This window comes from Hemitrygon akajei, chromosome 7, assembly GCF_048418815.1.
Source record: "Hemitrygon akajei chromosome 7, sHemAka1.3, whole genome shotgun sequence".
Classification (NCBI taxonomy): domain Eukaryota; kingdom Metazoa; phylum Chordata; class Chondrichthyes; order Myliobatiformes; family Dasyatidae; genus Hemitrygon; species Hemitrygon akajei.
In genome coordinates, this window is record NC_133130.1 from 56,543,015 (window position 1) to 56,568,410 (window position 25,396).

General features: G+C 37.8%; 1 protein-coding gene across 26 annotated transcripts in view; it reads right to left on the minus strand.

Annotated features, from left to right (window-relative positions):
• LOC140730474 (neurexin-1) overlaps nucleotides 1-25,396 on the minus strand; it is a 1,634,325-nt gene that overhangs the window by 16,928 nt on the left and 1,592,001 nt on the right. For 24 of the 26 annotated variants that reach the window (XM_073050928.1, XM_073050924.1, XM_073050929.1 and 21 more), the window contains one exon: nucleotides 10,612-10,699. In XM_073050928.1, coding sequence (XP_072907029.1) covers nucleotides 10,612-10,699 — 88 coding nt within the window. The remainder of the gene's footprint in view (nucleotides 1-10,611; nucleotides 10,700-25,396) is intronic. The other 2 variants (XM_073050932.1, XM_073050950.1) reach the window with 1 other exon arrangement.

The following is a 25,396-nucleotide window of genomic DNA, read 5'->3' on the forward strand; positions in this document are numbered from 1 at the left end:
AAACTTAACAACAATAATAAAATTGTATTACTTATTGTATTTAAATTAAATAATTATAAAATTATTGATAAGATTTTATTATTATGGTTTAATTTGTATAGCAAAGTTGCTATATGCAATGAATTGCTAAGGTCTGTATCCTGGGTCTGTAGCCATTCAACTAAAATAAAAGTGTTGCCGGGAGGCAGGAACTGCTATCTGAATATTAATTTAGCTCTTTGCTGGTATCCAGTAAATGATCACTTTGTGTTGAAATGTTAGCAGTTTTAAAGTACTTTCAGACAGGTTCACAAGCTGAGAATAGAAAATCATGCTGGCAGAAAGTACTGCAATTCACATTAATGTAATATAAATAAGTAAATGATCTGACAGATCCTTGCTGGACAGCAGAGAAGTGTGAATATCAGTCTATTCATGTTAGCAATGAACGCATCAATACAATTAAAGTGAAATAAATTCAAAGTTAAATTTTAGATTATGGCTTGCATTGACAAAGACTCCAACTGAAACACAGCAGATGCTGTGGAATAATGCTTCTTCATTTAGAAAGAGGACATGCTGGAGCCTTTGGAAAGCATCAAGTTGGATAAGTCTCTGGGACCAGACGAGATGTACCCCAGGCTACTGTGGGAGGCGAGGGAAGAGATTGTAGAGACTCTGACGATGATCTTTGCATCATCAATGGGGAAAGGGGAGGTTCCGGGGGATTGGAGGGTTGTAGATCTTGTTCCCTTATGCAAGAAAGGGAGAAGAAATAGCCCAGGAAATTATAGACCAGTGAGTCTTACTTCAGTGCTTGGTAAGTTGATGGAAAAGATCCTAAGAGGCAGGAATTATGAACATTTGGAGAGGCATAATATGATTAGGAATAGTCAGCATGGCTTTGTCAAATGCAGGTTGTGCCTTATGAGCCTGACTGAATTTTTTGAGGGTGTGACTAAACACGTTGATGACGACAGAGCAGTAGATGTAGTGTATATGGATTTCAGCAAGGCATTTGATAAGTTACCCCATTTCAAGGCTTATTGAGAAAGTAAGGAGGCGTGGGCTCCAAGGGGACATTGCTTTGTGGATCCAGAACTGGCTTGCCCGCAGAAGGCAAAGAGTGGTTGTAGACGGGTCATATTCTGCATGGAGGCCGGTGACCAGTGGGGTGCCTCAGGGATCTATTCTGGGACCCGTTCTCTTCGTCATTTTTATAAATGACCTGGATGAGGAAGTGGAGGGACGGGTTAGTAAATTTGCTGATGAAACAAAGGTTGGGGGTGTTGTGGATAGTACGGAAGGCTGTCAGAGATTACAGCGGGACATTGATAGGATGCAAAACTGGGCTGAGAAGTGGCAGATGGAGTTCAACCAAGATAAGTGTGAAGTGGTTCATTTTGGTACGTCAAATATGATGGCAGAATATAGTATTAATGGTAAGAGTGTGGAGGATCAGAGGGATCTTGGGGTCCGAGTCCAAAGGACATTCAAAGCTGCTGCTCAGCTTGACTGTGGTTAAGAAGGCATACGGTGCATTGGCCTTCATCAATCATGGGATTGAGTTTAAGAGCTGAGAGGTAATGTTACAGCTATATAGGACCCTGGTCAGACCCCACTTGGAGTACTGTGCTCAGTTCTGGTCATCTCACTACAGGAAGGATATGGAAACTATAGAATGGGTGCAGAGGAGATTTGCAAGGATGTTGCCTGGATTTGGGAAAATGCCTTATGAGAAAAGGTTGAGGGAACTTGGTCTTTTCTCCCTGGAGCGACGAAGGATGAGAGGTGACCTGATAGAGGTGTATAAGATGATGAGAGGCATTGATTGCCTGGATACTCAGAGCCTTTTTCCTCGGGCTGAAATGGCCATCATGAGATGGCACAGTTTTAAGGTGCTTGGAGGTAAGTACAGAGGAGATGACAGGGGTAAGTTTTTTTATGTAGAGTATGGTGAGCTCATGGAATGGGCTGCCAGCGATGGTGGTGGAAGCAGATACAACAGAGTCTTTTAAGAGACACCTGGATAGGTACATCAAGCTTAGAAAAATAGAGGGCTATGGGTAACCCTGGGTAATTTCTACAGTAAGTACGTGTTCGGCACAGTATTGTGGGCCAAGGGCTTGTATTTGCTGTAGTTTTTCTATTTCTATAAATTCAGGAATGGAACAATATCTCAGAGCATATCAACATTACACAGGAGGTCTTGAAAGTGGGTAGTTTCCCAGGGACTGACCAAATATATCTTAAGATGTGATGGGAAGCAAGTGCGGAAATTGCTGAGATATTGGCAGAGATTTATTCGGCGTAGATGAGGTACCAGAAACCTGGAGAATAGCTAACGCTGTACCTTTATTTAAGAGGGGCAGCAAGAATTATCCATGAAACTACAGTATGGTGTTCCTACTCCAGTATTTGAAATAATATTGGCAGGGATTCTAAAAGACAGGATGTATTTGCATTTGGAAAGACAAGAGTTGATGAGGGAGTCGACACGGCTTTATGTATGGGAAATCATGCCTCACAAAATTGATTGAGTTTTAGGAACAGATGACCAAAGGGTGAATGAGAATAAGGCAGTAGATTGTCTACATGGACTTTAGCAAGAGCCTTTGTATGGTAGGAAGTTGTAGAAGCTTAAAACACAAGCCAAGTCCGGAGCGAAAAATGACCCAAAATTCCCCACAATACTCCAATGTGTGGTCCAACCAATACCTTATAAACCTTCAGCATGATGCCCTTCCTCTTATTTTCTAATCCTTGAAATAAATGATAAAATTGCATTTGCTTTTCTTACCATCATATCAACCTGCAGGTTGAACTTTACGGAAACCTGCCTGAGGAACCCCAAATCCCTTTGCCCATCTGACTTTTGAATTTTCTTCCCATTTAGAAAATAGTCCTTTATTCCCCTTTATTCCTTCTACATGACTAAACATTTTCCTTCTCTATGTTCCATCCTCCACTTCTTTGCCCATTCTCTCCATCTCTCTAAGGTCTTCCGCCGACTCCCTGCTTCCTCAACACGGCCTGCCCTTCACCTATCTTCGTATTGTCTGCAAACCTGGCCACAAAGCCGTCAATCCTGTCATCCAAATTATTGACAGATGAAAAGAAGTGACCCCAACATTGGACTTCCGGAACTTTATTAGTCACTGGCTGCCAACTAGAAACAAACCCCTTTATTCCCACACTTTGCCTCCTGCCAGTCAGCCAATCTTCTATCCATGCTAGTACCTTTTGTGTAATACCATTGGCTCTTATCTTGTTAAGCAGCCTCATGTGTAGCACGTTGTCAACAGCCTTCTGAAAATCCAAGTAAACAACATACACTGACTCCCAGTTGTCTATCCTGCTTGGTATTTCTTCAAGAATTCCAATGGATTTGTCATGGATTGTTTCCCCTTAAAACAATCCAAAATAGCTTTTTTCCCTTGTGGGATCAACCACAAGCTGCTCTAAAAAGCATCTCATTTGCCTTGTACAAATTCCTTCTCTTGAGATCCAGCATCAACCTGATTTTTCCAATCTACCAGCATATCAAAACACTCCTTCGTGATTGTAATGTTGCCTTTTTATATTGCTTATCTATCTCCCATTGTTATTTGTACCCCACATCCTGGCTACTTTTTGGAGGACTGTATTTACTCCCATCTGTAACTTTTTACAAGGAATTTACACCTTCCATTCCTATGGTACTTCTTTCTAAAGATTCAATATCATTTTACCAAAACAATCACACCATTTCTCTCTGTTTATCTGCCTGCCCTTTCAATACAATGTGTGTCCTTGTATGTTAAGCTCCCAGCAATGATCTTCTTTCAGCTACGACTCAGTGATGCCCAAAAATTCATAATCTCCAAACGTGCTACATGGTCATCTACGTTATTCCGTATGTTGTATGCATTCAAATCTAACACCTTCAGTCTTGTATTCATCACCCTTTTCAGGTTTGACCTCATGCCACTGGAAGTTAAATTCATCTTTCTTTCTACAATTTTTGATTTTGTAATTTCTTTTATTCTCAGTTTTTCAAACTGCTGAAACTACTACTTGGATTAAAGACACAATTCAATCCATCCCAGTGGCTACAATTTTGCCTTTATCAACTGCTGATCCTTCCTCAGACTCACTACACGCTACACCTACTTGTATACCAACTGTCCTGTTCTCTACTCTATCACTCTGGTTTTAATCCCCCGCCACCCTCCCCAACAGTTCTATTAAACCTGCCTGCAAGGATATTGATCCCGTTTGAGTTCAGGTGTAACATTTGTACATTTCATACTTTCCCTAGATGATATCCCAATAATCCAGAAATCTGAAACATAATTCCTCTGCTACACATACATCTGCCACATCATCCTATTCTTACCCCCAATGGTGCATGGCACAGACAGCAATCAAGAGATTATTACTGTTGATGTCCTGCTTTTCAGCTTTCTACCTAACTCCCTCTGTTCTCTCTTCAGGACCTCGTCCCTTTACCTAGCAATGTAGCTGGAACCAATAGGTACTGTGAGTTCTGGCCATTCACTCTTCTTCTTTAGAATACTGTGGTCCCGATCCAAGATGTCCCTGACCCTGGCAGCTGTGAGGAAAAAAAACATCCTAGTGTCTCTTTCACACCCAGCCATCTGCTTCTCTAACTATTTAATCCATTTCACTACTGCATTCCTCTCTTACTCCCTTCCCTTCTGATCCAGTGCCTGAGACTTAGTCTCTGCAGCTCTCTCCTGGGAGGTCACCTCTCCTCAACAGTATCCAAAGTGATATACTTTTTATTGAGGGGAACAGACACTGGGTTACTCTGCACTGTTGGCCTATTCCTTTTCCCTTTCCTGGCAGTCACCCAGCAACCTGCCTTCTGCAACCTAAGGGTGACCACCACCCTGTAGATCCTACATAGCACCTCTTCATCCTCCCATATGAACCAAAGGTCATCCAGCTGCAGCTCCAGTTCTCTGACACGGTCTGTAAGGAGCTGCAGCTGGATGACCTTAATGCAGATGTAGTCATCAGGGAGACTGGTGGTCTCCCAGAGTTCGCATATCTCACATGAAGAACATACCAGTGACCTAGGACCCATTTTCATCACAGTAGGTATTTACTTTTAGATTAATCCTACCATTTCCCATTGTAGGGAACTAAAACTAGGGGCCAATAGGTTTAAGATGAGAGGGAGGAAGCTTCAAGGAGAACTTGGGTATAAAATTTTCACACAAGGTGTCATTGGTATCCGGAATGAGCTGCCAGAAGAGGTGGTGATAGCGGCAAGAACAGTAGCAACATTTAAGAAACATCTGCTAAGGTACCTAATTCAGCAGAGTAGTACAGAAATAAAACTGGCAAGTAGGATTAGTGTAGCTATGCAAAGACACAGTGGGCTGAAAAGCTTGTTTCTGTGCAGTATAAATCTATACATACAATGCAAAGCCTCAGGGACATTGGCTGCACTTGAGGGCCAATGGTTCTAACCTAACAAAGTCTGATGCAAAAAGTGGAGCTGCAAGCTGTTAGGAAATTGCTCTTAGAATCACAACATAGAGTTTGCTTTTTGGCAAGTAAGTACATAATGTTAGAAACTCTCAGAGTATAACAACCTCTTTAATCTAGGCCTACAGCACAGCTTGGAACATGTTTTGCTTTGCATAATTCTAAATTGTGACACGAAGTGTTCACTGAATAGGGTTTTATTTTGATTGATCTGCTCCATTAAGTTTTGTTCTATTGTGCTTTTATTTTACAACATTTCTTTTCACTATTCAATAATTGCTTCATTTTAAAAGAATGCTTCTTGACTATATTTTGAGGACTCATTTACATTGTCATCATGCCATAAAAGGTACATGTTCAAAAAAGGCTTCATCTGTCAAAGACTTTACTGCTTGCTTATTCTGAAAGAAAAATCCCTGACCCTAATCCATTTTGTCTCCTACTCTCAAGATTCCAATACAATTTCAGTTAAAACAAGTTATTATTTTTTCAAACCAGCTAGCTCTTGCTTTTGAATCATAGAACCGTTACCATAGAGAAGGGGCCATTTGGCCCCATGAATCTGTGCCATCTTTGCTGAAAAATCCTCTCAGATGTGTTTCTGCTAACTTTACCATTAGCACTGTTTTTTTTAAATTTTAAACCTTCAAATATTTTTGAAAGGCTGCAATCAATCTGCATCAGCCATATTCAGAGACAGTCTGTTCCACAGTATAACCTTTCCTGCACATGGCTCCTGGATCTAGTAAAACACTTCACATTTGTGTTCTATACTATAGTCAATGGCCACTCTAACAAAAGGAATGATTTCTCTCTACCCCATTGAAACCTGAAACACCATACCAAGTTTCAATCTGCTCCGCTCCCAGGAGAAGAATCCTCAAAACAGGAAGTAACAACTTCTATGGTTTGTGTCAAAGGAACATTAGACAATGAGGATGTGCAATTCACGCATTGTGTGATACAGTTCTCCCAGGGTTCCTGGGCACGCATTTTAGTGGAAAACAAACAGGGAGTCAGTTAATTTTGTACCTAATTAGCTCATGTTACTGCAAGGTGAAAATACTCCCATTCTATACCGTTTATTTCTTCTTCCTGACTGAACCTTAAAGTAAGGTCGCTTTTTTAACCCACTGTTTTAGTGGACCTACCTGCCACTGATTACTGGAAATAAAGACATTCAAGAGAAACACAATTTTGGGATACTCTTGTTCCCAAAGTTTATTGTCAGCACCCACTACCAAACATAAACGTAAGGTATCAACACCGTGAAAAACTACGTGGCCTTAATTTTGGATACTATTGTTCAAAAATTGCTTGACATCACTTTTCAATCATTCATTTTGAGAACTGACAAATAATTGATTTCTAATATTTACATAGCAGCAATTTTGGGTGCTATGAAATGTCCCAGAATCCCTTGGTGAATAGAGTGGCAAATCAAGTCGATTTGTCTCTATGGAGCAGGTATTGTCTTCTTCCAGGAAGTAACCTTCAATTAAACCTGACTGTAATAACTTTCAATAGTTTAATAGCGTGGCAAAACTTTATTATTAGTGCTCACACATAAAGAAAGAAAATTAGTGAGTCTCTGCCTCCTGTGGAATTATAACTGCAAAAGCCTGAGTTTCTTAAATAGAAGAGCGGATAATGGAGAGAATTAACTTCATAAAACTAAAATCTGGTCTACTTTGTGCATTCCCAACAATTATAAGAAGAATTTTCCATTTGAAGTGATAAGGGATTGAAATCGGCTGCTGGAAGTACGGAATTCAGGCCAGTGACACAAAAATTGAATTGAAGTGAATGGATTGAACTCTGTGTACTGTGTGACATTCATCTATAGTGCAACAGAAATAAAGATGGGCTACAGCAGTGGTTCCCAACCGGGAGTTCACAGACCCCTTGGCTAATGGTAGGTGTAGCATAAAAAAAAGTTTGTGAACCTTTGGGCTAGAGCATATATGTCAAACTCAAGGCCCGCGGTGGAATTCTCTTTGGCCCGCGAGATGATATCAAATTACTATTAAAGCTGGCCCCAGTAATCGAAGCACCTATGGTGTATGATATGGCTAATGCTGAGTTTATTCAAGTACCAGGTTTACAGGGTTTTTAGTGTTTATTCGGCAGTTTTGCTCGGCAGTCTTCTTCAGAAGAAACGGAATTTGTAAAGTGAAACACTTTGTAGTTATAGCAGAGACTGAGACACATGAGAGCAGGCTGAAAAAAACGGAGGCAACGAAAGCTGCGTTCGCACGTGTCCGACTGATCCGGCCTGCATGAAGCCACATTTTGCTCAATCCAGCCCGTGACCTAAAATGAGTTTGACACCCCTGGGCTAGAGGATAAAAAGATACACCCATTCAATACCACCTGATTTCTGTTTCCACATTGGTTATGAAATGCAGCAAATTGTGTATGTTGAAACAAGAATGAGAGAAGGAAACCAAAAATCACATTTTGACAAGGTAGCTTTCGTTTTGGATAGCAGAAGGTGGGAGTGAAGGAGGGGGATGAGGAGGAAAGCACATCAGAAATTTATTGCAACCAGAGGAACAAGGGGAACATAGGGGAACATTACCCTAAGGTGACAGTGTGAACAGTGATTGCCTCCTTTGACAGCTCCAGCTCAAGAGACCAGAGAGGATTTGGCACGTTTCTAGAAATTTTTCAACTGAGTGAATATAAATTATTCATGAGAAGTGAAACAGAATTTGTAAATGTTAGAGTATAGTTTTACAGAAATTATATACAGAATGAGTCCCATAACTGTGTTAAATTGACCTGTTTCAAATGATGTGCAGAAACCATCAACAAATGTTTTCACTGTCTGTTCTGTGGATAGCAGTGCAACTAATTATCTACTTAATTCTATTTAAATGTGAACATGCAAAATGTAACAATGTCAGTAAAAGATTTTTTAACTCACGCATAGAGGTCACAAGTTACATATTTTAGTATCAATGTATCATTAAAATGTAAGATACTTTCGTCCATATTGAAGTTCCAGAATGATTGGATATGTGTTCAAGTTGAAAGGTATGTGTGTATGAATGCTGAGCTATGTCTATTTGCATAACTGTAGGAGAATATCCAGCTTATCTCATGTTGTATTATGGATGTGTTTGATGTATGCTTGTTTCTTTGCTTCATGTAGAGACCTCACCCTCCCCATTCAGTTGGAGATGATCATGACTCAATACTGCACTTCTGTGGATGATTAGGATTGGTCATATACATTCAAGTTGAATGGAACTATGCTCTGAATGGAAATACCTCTGCCTCGGAATTCCCTCCTGGTCAGTAAAGCTTAACATTGCAACCCAGATTGTAGAACTATTCCATAGAAGTCAATGGAAAAAAAACTGTGAAACAGAGTACAAGATACTGCTGGTACACTCTGATATGTCTGACGGGTAATGAATTCCCAGTTTTTTTTTAATAAGGTGTTACAGCAATTTTGTCGGAAGTGAAGTTCGCTATATTTTATATCAATTCTTTTTCATTTTTCAATCTTTTTTATTGATTTCCAAATAAAGAATATACAAATCGGAAGAGGAGTTTAACAAGTAGATAATATAAAAGACATATAAACAGCAACAGTAAAAACAAAAAGTATATAATATCAAAATCAAATAAGTAAAATATTATGCTGTTATATATACAATAGTCAAAAAAACTACAACTCCTCATAACAATCATTAAAAAAAATTGGAAATTTTATTGATAAAGAAAAAAAACCCACTAACTAAACTGAAACAAAAAACAAAAAAAAAGAGAAAAAGAGGAAAGAAAAAGAAAGATTGGGCAGTCCAATTGAGGATAAAATTAGAAAAAACAGAGAGAGAAAAAAAAACACATCTTTCCAGTCATCTCCGAACCTTCATGGATAAGGATTTTCCCCAAAGAGAATAAAGAAAAATAAATAAATAAAAATAAATTAAATGATGTGAAAATATTGAATAAAAGATCGCCAGACTTGTTCAAAATTAAAGGATGTATCAAATGTCTGGCTTCTAATTCTCTCCAAGCTTAGACATGACATAATGGAGGAGAGCCAATAGAAAACAGTATGCGGGTTAGATTCTTTCCAATGTAGCAAAATAGCTCTCCTAGCCAGTGAAGTTGAAAAAGCTATCACATGTTGGGTGGAAGCAGACACTTTGCTTGCTTCCTCTGAAATAATACCAAAAATTGCTGTAAGTGGATTAGGTTGAACATCCATATCTATAACTTTAGATAATATTCCAAACACATCCCTCCAAAAATTATTTAAACTTACACATGACCAAAACATATGAGTTAGAGTAGCCATTTCTGTGTTACATCTGTCACAAATAGGGCTTATATTTGGAAAAATATGCGTCAATTTATCTTTGGACATATGGGCCCTATGTACTATCTTAAACTGAATTAAGATATGGCGTGCGCAGATAGATGAATTATTGACTAAATAATAAATTTTACTCCATTGATTATCTGAAAGTGAATGTTGAAGTTCTACTTCCCAGGTACATTGAACCCTATCATTAGGCGACATGCGAGCATTCATTAACTGTTTATAAATGATAGCTATTAATTGTTTTTGAAAAGGTTTAAACTGAAAAATAACATAAGCCAAATTTGAAGAGCAGGCCAAGGGGTAATTCGGTAAAAAATCATGTAAGAAATTCCTAACCTGTAAATACCTGAAAAAATGTGTATTAGAGATATCATAGTTATCCATTAACTGTGAAAAAGACATTAAACAGTCTTGTAAAAACAAATCTAAAGAATTTTTTATTCCCTATATCAATTCTTTTTAGGCGACCTTAGTAGGCGATGGACTGTGCTTTCTGCACACCAATTAAATGGAGAGTGCTCAAATATTATTGTAAATTCTGTTCTGCATTCAACTTGTTGGCTGACGGTGTTTTTAACTCCAATACTATTTTGCCTGATTGATTGAAATGCCACAATGTTGATAAAATTTAAGCATAATTCCTTCAGCTACCAGAAACAAGTAATTTAACTGCTCTGCCTGCCCATAGTGACTAAATCATGAAAGCCCTTCCACTGATCAAGCAGACAAATAAAACATGCAAACACACAACCACAGAGACACCAAGGGATAAGTAATAAAAATGGACTAACCTAACCCACCTGAGCTCGGCTCACATTCGTCAATGTCCTCATCATCGCTAGGACATTCAGCAGATGCAACCAATAGATCATCTGTGCTCTGTAGGAGATAAAAATAATAGCATTTTGAACTTTTTAATTCCAAATAATAGAAATATTTTAAAATTCACAAGATAATTTTCAAAAATAGAAAAACAGCCAATATTTTAAGAATTGTTCAAATACTTGCCATGATTAATAATATTTAAATGGCATCAGCTCAATGATATACTTATACAAATATTTTGATTTGACAGCTTGGATTTTCTAAAATAATTGTAGTGGTACAAACCATTGTCCAAGCTGCTAATTTCCCAGGGGAGAGATAATGAACAAGAATATTTTGAATACATTTCACACAAAATTATTATTAAGAGTCAAAAGGACTAAAACCACAATTCAGCCAGATATTAAAATCCAGAACACATGTTTTTGATTACAAATATATGGATCTCAGTAGGTTTACAGTCAGAAAGTCTGAACACTTAAAAGCATTTTCAAAGAGTACTTTGTAGTAAAGAATTGTATATGTTAATTAAAGAAATAAACAGGCAATGACGTGCTAATTAGGGACAATGTTACCTATACTATGCTATCCTAAAATGCTCACTGAGAGACCAATTAGCCATGCATCATATAAAACTCAGAATTTACAAGTATATTCTAGAAATTTACATTCAATAAAAGAAAATTGACATGAGAGCTATTTTACTAGTTAAGTACATGGCGCATAGCTTTCATCCTATTTCTAAACTTTGGATCTAAAACATGCCGAATGTTTTAAAGACATTACAAGCAAAGCTGATATGCACAAATTTAAAAATACAAAATGTTTCAGTGTGAACTTCAATTGTAACTCAGTGTTAGTATTTTGTTTAGGTGTTGTCACCTCATTTGAAGCTACTTAGTAATTGTATTGATTATCTATACTAGTTATCTCAAATTGCCATCAGTCTAGTTTATTCTACCTATCTGTCTGTTGTGATGTGTCCATACAGTGACACATCTCTGACTGAAATAGCTATGCAATACAATATCCACTTCTATTTTGAGGAGATTGTAAATTATCCACTCAGGAGTCATCCACTCCTGATGAAGGGTTTCAGCCCGAAACGTCGTCACTACCTCCTCCCATAGATGCTGTCTGGCCTGCTGAGTTCTGCCAGCATTTCGTGTTTTTTCCAGCATCTGCAGATTCACTCGTGTTGCCTAGATGTTATGCTGTAGCTTCAGTCCTTTTCTTTGTCCTGACAAGGTTCTGTATATATTCCTGACATGATTTTGACTACCAGTTTTCTATGGTTATAGCAGTTTATGTAGATTTTTGATGACTATAGTTGTGGAAGTGCGTATTAAAAGGATATGTAGGAATCACTTTATGAATTTAATATGACAAATGACTAAAACTTGCAGGGAAATGTGTGCATTTCTGAGTACAAATACAGAAATTCTGAGGTTAGTGACCATTGGTTGTCGTGATTTCACAACATTAGATCCAGATAGAATCCAAAAGGATGTTTCCTGCTTTGTGAATGGAACTAGCTTAGACACCCCATCCTTAGTCCTTGTGCTTGAGGGGCCTCATTGGAAATGATCTGTTGCAAGGATCACATCAGTTATGTATGTCCACATTTGCGAGGTCTATAGTGAATGCAGTCGGTCGGTGTGTCTTTAATTTAAAATTCTTAATTCTTTCATGCTCCCATTGAATACAAGGTTATTTGTCTAGTGAACCAGACTGTCTCACAATCTTTCTCCTATTCACTCACTAATAACAGAAGACTGCCAACTTTTCAGCTAACAAAGGCACTTTGCTTGATGTCAGTTAAGTAACTCACATTAGTTAAAGCATCGGTTCTTTACTGTATGCCTATAGCCTCCACAGTGTCAAATAATAGACATCTGGTTCATTCAGTTTTTGAGCTAACATGTCCTTAATCTTACTTTGAAACAAGGAGCTTGTCAGCTATCACCTTACCAATTCTGATAATTTAATTGCTTTAAATGTTGCATCAATTAATTTGTGAAATAAAAATATTAACATAAATTTTAAGTAATAGAAATTCTCAGGATACATCTATATTTCTTGGAATCACAGAAGATGTACGTGGAAGATAAATTTACCTTTAGATGCTGTCACTCAATGCTTGACAGTGTAGCAGCCACCAATCATACTCCATTGGACTTCCATTTAAATCCAATGTACAGACGGATACTGTAGTACTTTCAATAATGAGCATCTTTTGTGTTCGTGCATGGAAACTATTTTTTATCCCTTTTATACTTTGAAATGGAACATTATGGCACAGTACAGATCCTTCAGCCCATGATGTTGTGCTAACCTTTTAATTTACTCCAAGATCAATTTAACTTCTCGTTTCCACGTAGTTGTTTATATTTCTATCACCTATGTGCCTCTCTAAGGACATCTTAAATCGTACTCTGCCTATACCAGTCTATGTAAAAAATAATAATTCTGACATTCTCCACCCGAGAATTACCTGCAATCATCTTAAAAGAATATCCTCTCATCTTGGCCATTGGCATCTTGGGGAAAAGGCACTGTCTGTCCACTCTATCTATAACTCTTATCATCTTGTATGCCTTTCAAATCACCTTTCATCCCCCTTAACTTGCTCAACCTTTCCTCATAAGAAATACTCTGTAATCCAGGCAGAATACTGGTAAATCTTACATGCACCCTCTCTAAAACCTCCATATCCTTCCATAAATGAGGCAACCAGAACAATTCTCCAAGTGTGATCCAAACACCTTGCAGGTCATGAACTCAACATCCTGGGGCCAACACACGCTGATGAGAAGGTCTCCCTTCCCCCTGAGGTGCAGGCACTTTGTCTGGCCACAGCTGATATGAGGAAGACCCAGCCAGGGCCTGATAACATACCTGCTCATTTGCTGAGGGACTATGCAGCCCAGTTAACAGAGGTTCTAACAGACAACTTCAGTGGAACAGTCCACTGTCCCCTCAGGCTTCAAGGTAGTCATCATCATCCTGGTGCCCAAAAGGGCAACAGTAACTTACCTCAACAACTACCATCCACTGTCACTGACCTCAAGAATAATGTAGTGCTGTAGTACTTTGAGCATCTGGTTATGGATTGCATTAAGTCCCACCTCCTGCTATATTAAGCCCTTTCTATTTCATTTATCGCTCAAATCGGTCCTCTGATGATTTCAGCCTCTCCACTCCTGTCCGTCCTGTCCCATCTGGAAAATGGTGCCTCATACGCCAGGATACTGTCTATTGACTTCAGCTCAGTGTTTAATTTAGCTTCATCATACTGAGCAAGGTCTCTTCCAGAGCTGTGTGCGCAGCACCCTGCTGTTTACCTTTCGGGATCATGACAGCACTCCAGTTCAAACCAAATCGTCAAGTTCGCTAATGACACAACAGTACTTGACCTCATTGACAAAGCCAATGAGCTAGTGTACAGAGAGGAGATAGAGCAGCTGGTAGAATGGTGTGAGTTCAACAGCTTGAGTCTCAATGTGGAGAAGAGCAAAGAAGTTATTATACACTTTAGAAAAGTGCAAGATGACTACTCCTCAGTACAAATACACAGCTCCTCCATGGAGAAAGTTGGGAATGCCAAGTTTCTGGGAGTGCACATAATGGATGATCTCACATGGTCCCTCAACACCACCTCTTCAGTCCAGAAAGCTCAGCAGTGTCTCCACTTCCTAAGGAGATTGGAGTGAGTGGGGCTCACCAACCTCCTACCTTATTTTAACCAATTTTTATAACAGTACTATCGAGAGTGTCCTGACCAGCTGTATCACCATCTGGAATGGAAATTACAAGGTATCTGATCAGAAATCCTTACATAGGATTGCGAGGACTGCTGAGAGGATCACTGGGGTCTCTCTTCCACTTATTAGAGATGTTTATCAGGAGCACTGTGTACACAGGGTCCTTAGCATTATCAATGATCGCTCCCATATGTCCAACAATCTCTACCATCAGGTAGGAGGTACCATAGCATTAGGCCAAGAACTGTTAGGATGGAAAGCAGCTTCTTCCTCCATGCCATAAGACTACTAAACTCCGTCACCACCCAGGTCTCATCAAGTATGAAGCACCCGTAGCATAATCAATCAATCACATGTTTGTTATGCCATTGACATTTAGGACACCAATGGAAGTCCTCCATCTCTGCCTATCCTTAGCCATCTTCTATACTGTGCCCCAGGTGTGGTTCAGGATCCTCATTTCTGCCTCTATGGTACAGCACCAAGTTGTCTTTGGTCTCCCGTGTTTCCTCTGCCCTACAGGAGACAAATGATGTGCTGAAATGAGAAGCCAACCTGTCAACCAAAATTACACAGGTACTGAGTTTTCTCTTGCACGTGCTGGTATAGACAGTATGTGATAGTAATGCAAGACATCTGCAAAGTCGAGGTTTTCTAAAGTAGGGAATGGAGTCCACCTAACGCCTCTCTACTTATCTTCCATTGTTTGCCTCATAACCCAGTCTATCAGCAGGTTAAATAATATCACCAACATCACATAGCCTTGCCTGACTCCTGTCTTGGTGTCAAAGCTAAATTGCAATCCCCAACTGTGCAGGTGAAGGTAGCATAGAAACTCTGGATAAGCTGGACAATTTTGGAAAGAATTCCGTATGATCTGAGAATTCGCCAAAGTCTCTCCCTGTGGATGCCATCAAAAGCTTTTCCATGAAATTCACATACAGTGGTCTCTGCCACTCTGCGCACTGCTCTATGATGTTACATAGCATGAAGATATAGTCGACACAGTTTCTGAAGCCAGCTTACTCTTTCCTCAAGCACACATCGACAGCTTCGGTAATCCGTTGGACAATGACTTTGACAAGAATCTTGCTAGGCACTGAGAAAAATGTGAGGCCATGCCAGTGGTTGCAATCAGTTTTTAACCTGTATCATACATGCATGTTATTATTTGTGAATTTATTTATGATAATCTAACTTTGTGTGTAATGTGTGTGAGTTATATACCGGTATACTGTTTTGTGCTCCTTGGTTCGGAGGTACATTGTTTCATTTGGCAATATACATGTGTACGATTGAATGACAATAAACTGAACTTGAACATGAACTTAAGGTGATTATGCAAGTGATGTTGAAATGGCAGTGAATGGAATTTAATTTACCAGATGAATGAAAAATCTAATTGGCTAATGAAATTATTTGACGCAGGGAATGTATCTCATTCTTGTTGAAACACAGACTCTACATAGAGCTAAACACTCTATCAATTGGTTTGTTTATACATTGCAAATCCTTCTAATCGTCACAAAACTGATGTATGGAGCCACTAAAAGTACTACAAAGCAGGAATTCCTGGGAAAATACTCTAATGTCCTTCCCTATCCACAATATTCCTTTCTGCTGATTCCATCATTGGAAAGATCCTTTTCATTTCTCATCATTCACTTGTTCACTGGTGTCCATTTGTGGTCTGTCAACATCTTCTAGCTTCTTGAAATGTGAGGAACTATATTTATAGTGGGGGTACTCCTTGTCCAAGTATCACTGGATAGCATGTTTATCAACAGCAAGCTCAGTTTAAGATAGGCCAAGCCCATCTATCGTAAACACACACAATAAAAACTAAAAGGTAAAATCACGTCAACAAAAAGCTAGCAAGTGAGAAAAAAATGTGCTCACATGCAGAAAAGTAGATCAAATTACATTTTCAAGGAGTAGATTAACTGATCAATTTTCCAGCCAGCACTGTAATAACAATTGAATTTACTGCATATGAAACTGATCTGTATGATTGGTTGTTGAAACAGTGGAACAGAGAAATTCAGATATGTCACATAAATCAATCTCAATCTTTTGATTTGCTTTCCCTGGTATTTATCATCTTGCTCACATTAAAATAACTGCAAAGCCACAAAGGAAAGTGTTCAATTGCAAAAGGTAACTTGTTGCAGCCTGAAAGCCTCATTGCTCCACTTCACTATTAATAAACTCTGATATGGAGAGAAAATGAGTTATGAATATATAAAACCACAACAACTTCTTCAATTGTTTAAACAGAGTCAAACATGCCACTAAAGTGGCTCACTCTCTGGATTAGTTCCTGGATGGGGCTGGCAATATTCTAGAGAATGAGATGGCAACTCAAAACAATAGCTTTAATCGAATAAACTCTTCTCAGTCTTCCAGTGGGTACCGGTACCAATTATAGTCGACATTTCAATGACAAACTCTGCCATCTTCATCTACTTCATGATAGCGGAGTTGATCTTCAAAATACTGGTCATAATCAAAACTTCTACCCAGCTAGAAGCCCGAGAAGAGTTTATTCATCACATCCACTAGGAAAGCATAAAATCCTTTTGCAATGGCTTTGGTATTCCCCACATTTGCTCATTCTCTAAATTTAAGATAAACTCCAAAGAATGCAATAGAAAGTATTCAATCTCTTTTTACATATCTTGAGAAAACTCTACCTTGGGAATGAATAAGCACTGTAAATGGGTTGGATATAAATATTAATAATCTGCATTGCATTGTGAATAGTCTGGCCACAGCATTAAATGATAGTTTTGATGAAATTCAAAAACCTATTTGAGTTCTCTCAGGGTTAAATATTTTATTCAGTGGCAGAAAGCCAATGTTATTTCAAATAATATGAATCTTCACATTGTAGCCTCTTAACAAAGCTCCATGTAATGATTTTAATTAATTCCATTAAAGAAAGAAAGCCTACAATTTAAATAGACATAAAACATGTCAATCAATTTAATTTTTTAAAAATTAAAGAAATAATAGGGAATATTGCCACTTTGTTGGGTGCAATCAACCAAAGTAAATGTATCAAGGAAATCAAAACTCTGCTGTTTTCTCTTGTAAATCTTTTCCTGTATTGTACTTACAATTTTCATTCTACACAGCCTGTACTTGGAACAGCTTTTTACAGATTTGCCCTTGAATTTCTGACCTTTGGATCCAAAGAGTTTTGCCAAGTTTCATTGTGTATCTCACAAGTGCTTTGTGAAGTCAAACTGCAATATTGTTGTTGCACTTTGACCTCACAGAATGAGAGTGAGCTGTACTCGCCTTACAAAATAATTCTTTTGGCAGGATATTTTATTTGTGGTGCAGCTGTGCTGCCTTTGTGATGGAAAAATATTGCACAGCTTCATTTTGAATGAAGCTGAAGGGCAATACAAGGTCTGGGATATTATCCTTGCCTTTAGTGTTCGTTCATGTTAACTTGAATTATCAAGTCAGACATTGTCTAATCACTAAAACAGAAATTTTAGAGAAATAGAGAAGTCGTATTTCTACTGGAAATAACTAGAAGAGATGCCACAATTGCAGATCTATCAATATCTGAAGAGAAATCTCATGTAATAATTCAAATCTCAAAAAGACTTCAACCTTGAACGCTCGTTATTTTTTTCTACTAGGATGCAGAATTTTCTAACCCTATTTTCCCATAAAAAAACAAATTCAAACTCATCTGAGCATATAAATAAGACATTACATGGGAAGCATTTGCACTTAGAGCATGCAAATTTGCTCTGAGATAATGGAGGACCAGTGAGATTTTCCCTCTTCATTTGGATGAAGTAATAAGTGTTCTGCAATATATCATTCCAGGGGACAGAAATATCAAATCTTTTGGTATTCAACCACATATAGGCCTTCAGGCAAGTGGGGGATGAACCTTACTGCAGGAGGTAGTGAGAAATCACTTCATTTTCATACAAGCTAAAATATAGAGGTAACTTTATGAGACAAATGCACTCTAGAGATTCTGGAGCAAACAGAATATGTGGTACACAACAATGAAAGGTTGCCCTTCATCTCCCTTTCAGAAGGTTGAGAGGTGTGAAAGATGGTGAATTATAGGAATGGATCATTGACTGCTGTTAGTCAAGAACAAATGCTTTGCTTCAAGGACAAGTTAAATATCACTAAAATAGAAAATGAAGATTATGTAAAGAATGTGGAAGGGAAAATAATTGCATGCTGCCTGGCTTGCTGAGTTCCTCTAGTATTTTGTGTGTGTTGCTTAAGATTTACAGCATCTGCAGAATCTCTTTGCTTGTAAGTGATTACATGAGCTGACTTTACAATGGATTTGCATGGCAGTGGCTTATGTTGGTTACATAGTTGGCTGTCCAGAGTAAGCGGGGGAACTAACATAGTTATATATTTTAATATATACAAAAGGAATAAAGACACTGAAAATACTGAGTAAATCATACAGTATCTATACAAAGTGAATTAGATTTAATGTTACAAGTCATTGCAATTTTCTTTAGAACATTATGAAAAAATGTTATTGATCCAAACTGGTAACACTTTGCAAATATTGTCTGACCTTTCAGTATTTTCTGTTTTTAATTGCATTCTTCTATCATTCACAATATTTTGCATTTCCCTTATTTATTTTGGGTTGAGTTAAATATGTTTACTTCAGGATGAACTACTGAAAAAAAATACCTAACTTAAAATGAATTTAATACGAGCTAAAACAAATTAAAACAAATTTAAAGAAAGCTAAAACATCTTGTTCAGTGCTATAAATCTACCGAATGATTTTTTTCTGAAATTATGTTACAGCGTAAGAAGTGGTTTACTTCAAACTATTGAATATGAAAATTTTAAAATAGGTACATGAATATTTTTTAAATGACTCCATTGTTTCTTTGAAAGTAGTTATGAAAGTTAGTATTGAAATGTTGTCTGGTTTAGAATTGTAATGCAGAGAAAAAATCTTATTAACAGTGCAAAATTCTGGCCATAATGTTTCCTTTGAAAATCATGCACTACCCATGAAAGCAAACCCATTTCTTGGAGACAAGAGAGGTACTGTAGATGAGGGGCTCAGTAGGTCAGGCAGTATCTATGGATGAGAATAAACCGTCGACATTTCAGGCCAAGACCCTTCATCATTTCGTGGTGTATTTTACTGGCTTTCCTTAAATGTATTTGATCACATATATGTAATATGCTTCTTTTCTTATGTTATAAGGTGAAAACCTTAGATAATCTGTCATCTCTAATGAGCACAGAATATTATTTGCATGTCAAAATCTGACTACTGATTCAGGGACTTTTTGAGCTCTGAAACATCCTGAGGGGGGGGGGCAAAGTTACTTACCACTGACCTGTGGGAATCTTGGCCTTGCAACCAGTCAACATGGAAAAGGAAAATTAAGTAGGCACCAAGTTATCTTTGGGAGCATATGAAAGCCTAGTAAAAAAACTGTGAAATGAGTGTACTGTCTCCCAAGCTCCACAATCAGTCAGCTTTTATTCCACTCTCCCACAGTGGCCTCATCATTCACCTGAAACCTACAGATATGGAGTAGAAGCAAGCCATCTGCCTTATCTGAAAAATATTCCATCATGGTAGGTTGTGGAACTGTTCTTTCTTCATATTAATTTTTGTGGTGTGTGTACATCACTGGCAAGGTCAGCATTTATTGATCATGTTCACTTTGTCTTTATCCAAAGTCTGTGCATGTATACTTTCCAACAGAATTGTGATTAAGAGCAGAGCTGATAAGTTCTAGTTCAGCAATGCTGTTCAATGGATGATCAGCCAGCCCTATGCACAGAACCTAGTGACAACAATTCTTTGCTATCTTGGGCATTGTCTTTACTTTTTCATTAAGAGGAGGTCGGAATTTTTCCTTTTATTACTTCTGTGTTTGCATTTACTGCTCCGGTAATGATATGTTAATAGTTCACTCATTTAGAGTAGTTAGTAATTTAGTGCATGTGCACAAAACAAATTCCATAAGCATTTTTTGCACTCCTGTTTCACTGGAAAAATCTGCACCACTGATTTTTATAATATTTTTCAAATATCTATGTTAAGTCCAAAACATGTAAATAGTTGTCATATATATTTAATAGATGCTAAAGAGTGTTTTATTTTCCTAATTGCTTGCCAAAATAGATATCCAGCCATACAATTTTATGAGTTAATTTTACTACAAATGGCTGGTAAGATATGAATAATCAGAGGGCATCACTCCGGCCTTAAATGTGGAATTGCCTTTCATTTTTTGCCTATGATATCTCCACTTTAAATCCACGGAAAACCACTCTCTGAATACTAACCGGTTCTGTAGTTATTTTGTAGTAGTTCTTGAAATGGAGCCTTTGCATTTAATTAATTAACCCAGAAGTGAAAAACAAATCTAACACATTGCTTAGAAATGATGCATGTAGAAAATTTGAATTCACAATTATTTTCACATTCACGTCTTCCCATGTTTCTGGAAGTTGGAAGGCTTTACTTCTATATTACCAGTTAGAGACTGTAAGATAAGCAGAGTCATTTATTTGAAGTATTTACACACTGTATGTAAGATTGGTAATGAATATTTCAGTCACTAAACCCAAGTACATAATCCATTATGACCCCATGTGAAAGTTAAGGCTGCTGAGGCAATAACTGAGCTCGCCTGAACGTTTGAAAGTCTCAACCAAGAAGCTGCTATAATTGCAGTTACATGTCTTTTTATGATGCAGTATCATTCTGCTTTGCAGTTAGTGCATCGAAATTCCTGCGGATTTTTTGAATACCTCAAGCAGCTGGTAAAATGAGATCCGATGAGACACATCATCTTTGCTGCAAATGGGTCTGGGAAAATTGCAAGGTCTAACAACCTTCCCTACTGTCACCTGGTTTGCACTAGAACAGCCATAGGGACAGTTGTTCAGCTTTTGTTCTCAAATTACTTTGAGATATCTAAAAAATGATCAATCAAAGAATAATCAGTTTGTTTGCAGTGTTTATCATTAGATATGAAATTCATCACACTGAAAATTTCACAGTTAGGTTCACTAAGCAATGCTTTCACAAAGAAAGCAATGGTTATTAATAACTTGGTCTTCTACCATCGAGTTACTCTCAAGGGTAATACATAATGTAGAATGAGCATTCTGCTGTAAATGCATTTGGATTTTTCCCTTTGCATTGCACTATTAATGCAATAATTTTAGTAAGTCTTACCTAACATCAAAATAATTTAAGAATGTTTAATTTAGTTTGTTTCAGAATGTAACTATAGTACTCAGCATTGTTCCATTTCTTATATTTCTAGTGCAGGTACTCTATAAAATTGAGAGAATGCTTTTCTCTCTGTTGAAAAAAACAACAGTAATGACTGCCAATGTCCAAAGACACTGGTACTAACTTCCCTTGCATTATCCATCTCTGCCGCTCTCTCATATTTCTTGCTGCTGTAAAGATCACCTCCAGTCCTGTAGTGATCAGCAGGTTTGACTTTTCCATTAATATCTAGGGCAGCTTCCCACCCTACACCATCTACCAACTTAACCTTTCCCATAACCTAAAGCACCAAATCCCACTTACCTGCCATCCCTATGTTTCCTGCTCCATATTGCTCCCAAATGAAGGAAACTGTTATTATGAAAGAATCATAATTGACTCTTTAATTCACCCCACTGCTTATTCTTGTTCTGCAAAGACTTGGCATTCAGAGTGAAAAGGAGCTTTTATTCTTAAGCAGAGGTTAGGTAAAGGGACCAAGAAAGAGAGAAGAGATATCTTTATGAAACGGTACGGAGTTTTTGGAATTCTCTCCTCAGGAGCGCCATAGGCGATTACTTCAGATAGATGTTAGATTTAGGATTACTTAGGGATATGGACAGTGTAGGAAAGAGACACAGATATGATTTTACCCATGATCTTAATGCATCACTTACTAGGTAGGAAGGGTGAAATACCCTAATTCTGTTTCTCATTCTTATGAAATCTTGGCATTCTGTACTCTATTAGCTCACCATAGACTCTTTGTATTCAGCTGCAGAAGCCTGTGATCTGGTAAATCTTCTGTACCCATCCTTTTAAACTATTGTTTTAACACCATCATTTGTATTGCTGAGCTCCTAAATGATATGTCATAATATCCTCTTACCTAGCACAAAGTCAGTCTTTCACTGACTACACTCCTCTGGCATGTTGTGAGATAGTTTCCCATTTTAAAAGCTTTATGTTCAGCGGGGGACTTCATTGCCACTGTAATGTGCAAACATCAGTATGGTTTCACTTTGTATTTCTAAAATGGGTCATTTAAACTTACCAAGATAACAATATAGAAATTAGGAGCAGGGGCAGTCCACTCAGCTCGTCAGGCCAACTCTACCATTCAATAATATACTGGCTGGTCTAACTGCAATCACACATAACCCAATAGTCTTTCACATCTTTGCTTATCAATAATCTATCTACCTTTGCCTTAAAAACATTCAAAGTCTCTGCTTATACCATGCCTTAAGGAAAAGGTACAAAGACTTATGCCCCCCTGTTAAAAAGTCACTTCATCTCTGTTTTAAATTAATAACTCTTTATATATTTTTTAAAAAATCTCTATTTCCAGACTCCCTCACAACGAGAACCATCTTTCCATATCCAAGTTATCAAGGCCTTTCTTTGTTTCAGTTAAATCCCCCTCTCTCTCGTATACTCCTGCAGATACAAACTTCCTTTGCCCTGCCTTTCTCATAATACCAATGCCAGGCGTTACTATATTAAACCTTTGCTGAACTGTTTCCAATATTGTACACATTATTCCAGATATAATTGAAGTATAACTTCCCTTCATTTGTAGTCCATTGCTCTTATAATAAACAATACAGTTCTAAGTTTTCCTAATTTACTTAGTGTACCTGCACTTCTTCCAAACCCTTCACTAAGACACCCAAGTCCCACTGCAGCATAAAGCTCAGCCATCTCTCATCATTTAATTAATATACTTCTTTTCTATTTTTATTGCTAGTTGATAATTTCACATCTTCATGCACTATACAACATTTGCCAAATATTTCCCCACTTACTGCCTTGAGTCCTTTCATCCAAGTCATTAATATAAATCATGTAAAGCTGAGGTACCAACATCATTCCCTGTGGCACATTACTCATTAAAACTTTCCAACCAGATAAGAGATCTATTTATACCTATTGTCTGCCTCTTGCTTGCCAACCAATCTTCTGTAAATGCCAATATGTTGCGCCTAACTCTAGGAGCTTTTATATTTTGCAATATCATTATCACATGCTTTCAAGGAAGCTAAGAATAGTACATCCATTAGTTTTTTTTTTGTTAATTCACAGCATGGTTACTTTTTCAAAATAACCCAATAAGTCCTTTTGCATTCATCTGCAATTTACTTCTACAAGAATGAGGCATTGCACTTGGAAAGGTCAAATGCAAGAGGAAAGTATACAATAAATGGCAAGACGTTCGGCAACATTGATGTACATAGGGATCTTTATGTGCAAGTACATTGTTCTCTGAAAGTGGTAAGAAAAATAGTCAAAAAGATGCAAGATATGCTTGCCTTTTAGGTGTAGAAGATGAGTATAAAATTAGAGAAGTCTTGTTGCAGCTGGATAAAGAGTTGAAGTTTTAAGCTGCATTACAAAAAACATATGGAGGCTTTGGTAGGATGTTGCCTTAATTAGAGAGTATTAACTATAAAGAGAGGATGGACAAACTTGCACTGTCAGCCTTTACACCGGGATGGAAGTATCAAATATCAGAGGGCAGAGCTTAGAAAACTTCAGAGATACGTGAGGCAGGTGTTTTTACACCTAGGTACCTGCAAGGCACTGCCAGGGGAATACAATAGCAACATTTAAGAGCTACTTAAACAACAGTGTATAGACAATGTGCAAACAGGTGGGATTAATTTAATTTAGTGTCATGGTCAGGATAGCTATCATGGGCAGAAGGGCCTATTTCACAAGCAGCACAATTATCATCACATGCTGTTCAGTGCATCACACTCCCAACACTCATCGATCAGCCTCCTTCAAGAGCTCCACTTGCCACATACACCATTACTGAAATACACAGGTAACTCTGCAATTAGCTTCACCTGTGGTTTTCAAGGCTTGCATATGATGTAAGCAATTAAATTACATCAACTATATTGCTCAAATGCATCGTGTGATGCTCACCAATAAATTTTGCTCTTCTTTTGTGACAGGGCACATAATCACTTCCATAATGGTTAGTACTTATGTTCCTTATCACCTGATCTGACTTAACCAATCTCCATAGAGTTGTTTTGTCATCCAGCTCATTCCTTGCCCAGTTCTATTTTGGAAAAGCCAAACTGCTCTGCTACTTCCCCAGTTCTGAGGAAGAGTGACTGAACTAAAACATTAACTGACTTCTGTTTCTTTCAATAGCTTTTGCTCGACTAGCTAAGTACACCCAGCATTTTCTGCAATTTTGTTTTTGATTCCAGCATCTGCAGTTTTCTTTCTTTTCTGCACTACATAATCTTGCTTTACAAGCAAGAAAGAACTGTTTGAGTAGCTGAATCCTTTTGGTCTTGTTCAATAATTACAGATCACCTAAACTATGAAGGAAGAAAGCAATTTACTGATTGATAAATATCAGAAGAGAATTGCATAAAGTAGAAATCGAGTTCACAACAGATGGGTCTAAAGGGCTAATAAGCAGGTGGCTCCGCTCAGTCTTGGCAACTCTTTCTGCTTCTTGATGATTTTCTTCAACTGGTCAAGTTGTCAAAGCATGGCTTACACGGATCCACTTCAGGAAAATGTTTTCTTTTCCTTCCTGATAATACTCAGTGCTACTTTTTTTTTATGAGTGGTCTTCCCAGCTCTGACATAGAAGGAAGAAGAAGAGAAAAAGAAAGCAGTATGAAGTGGACTCATGTGAGCCCTGGCTAAATACCAACCTTGCTTATTAGCCATCTTATTCCATCTGTTACAGGT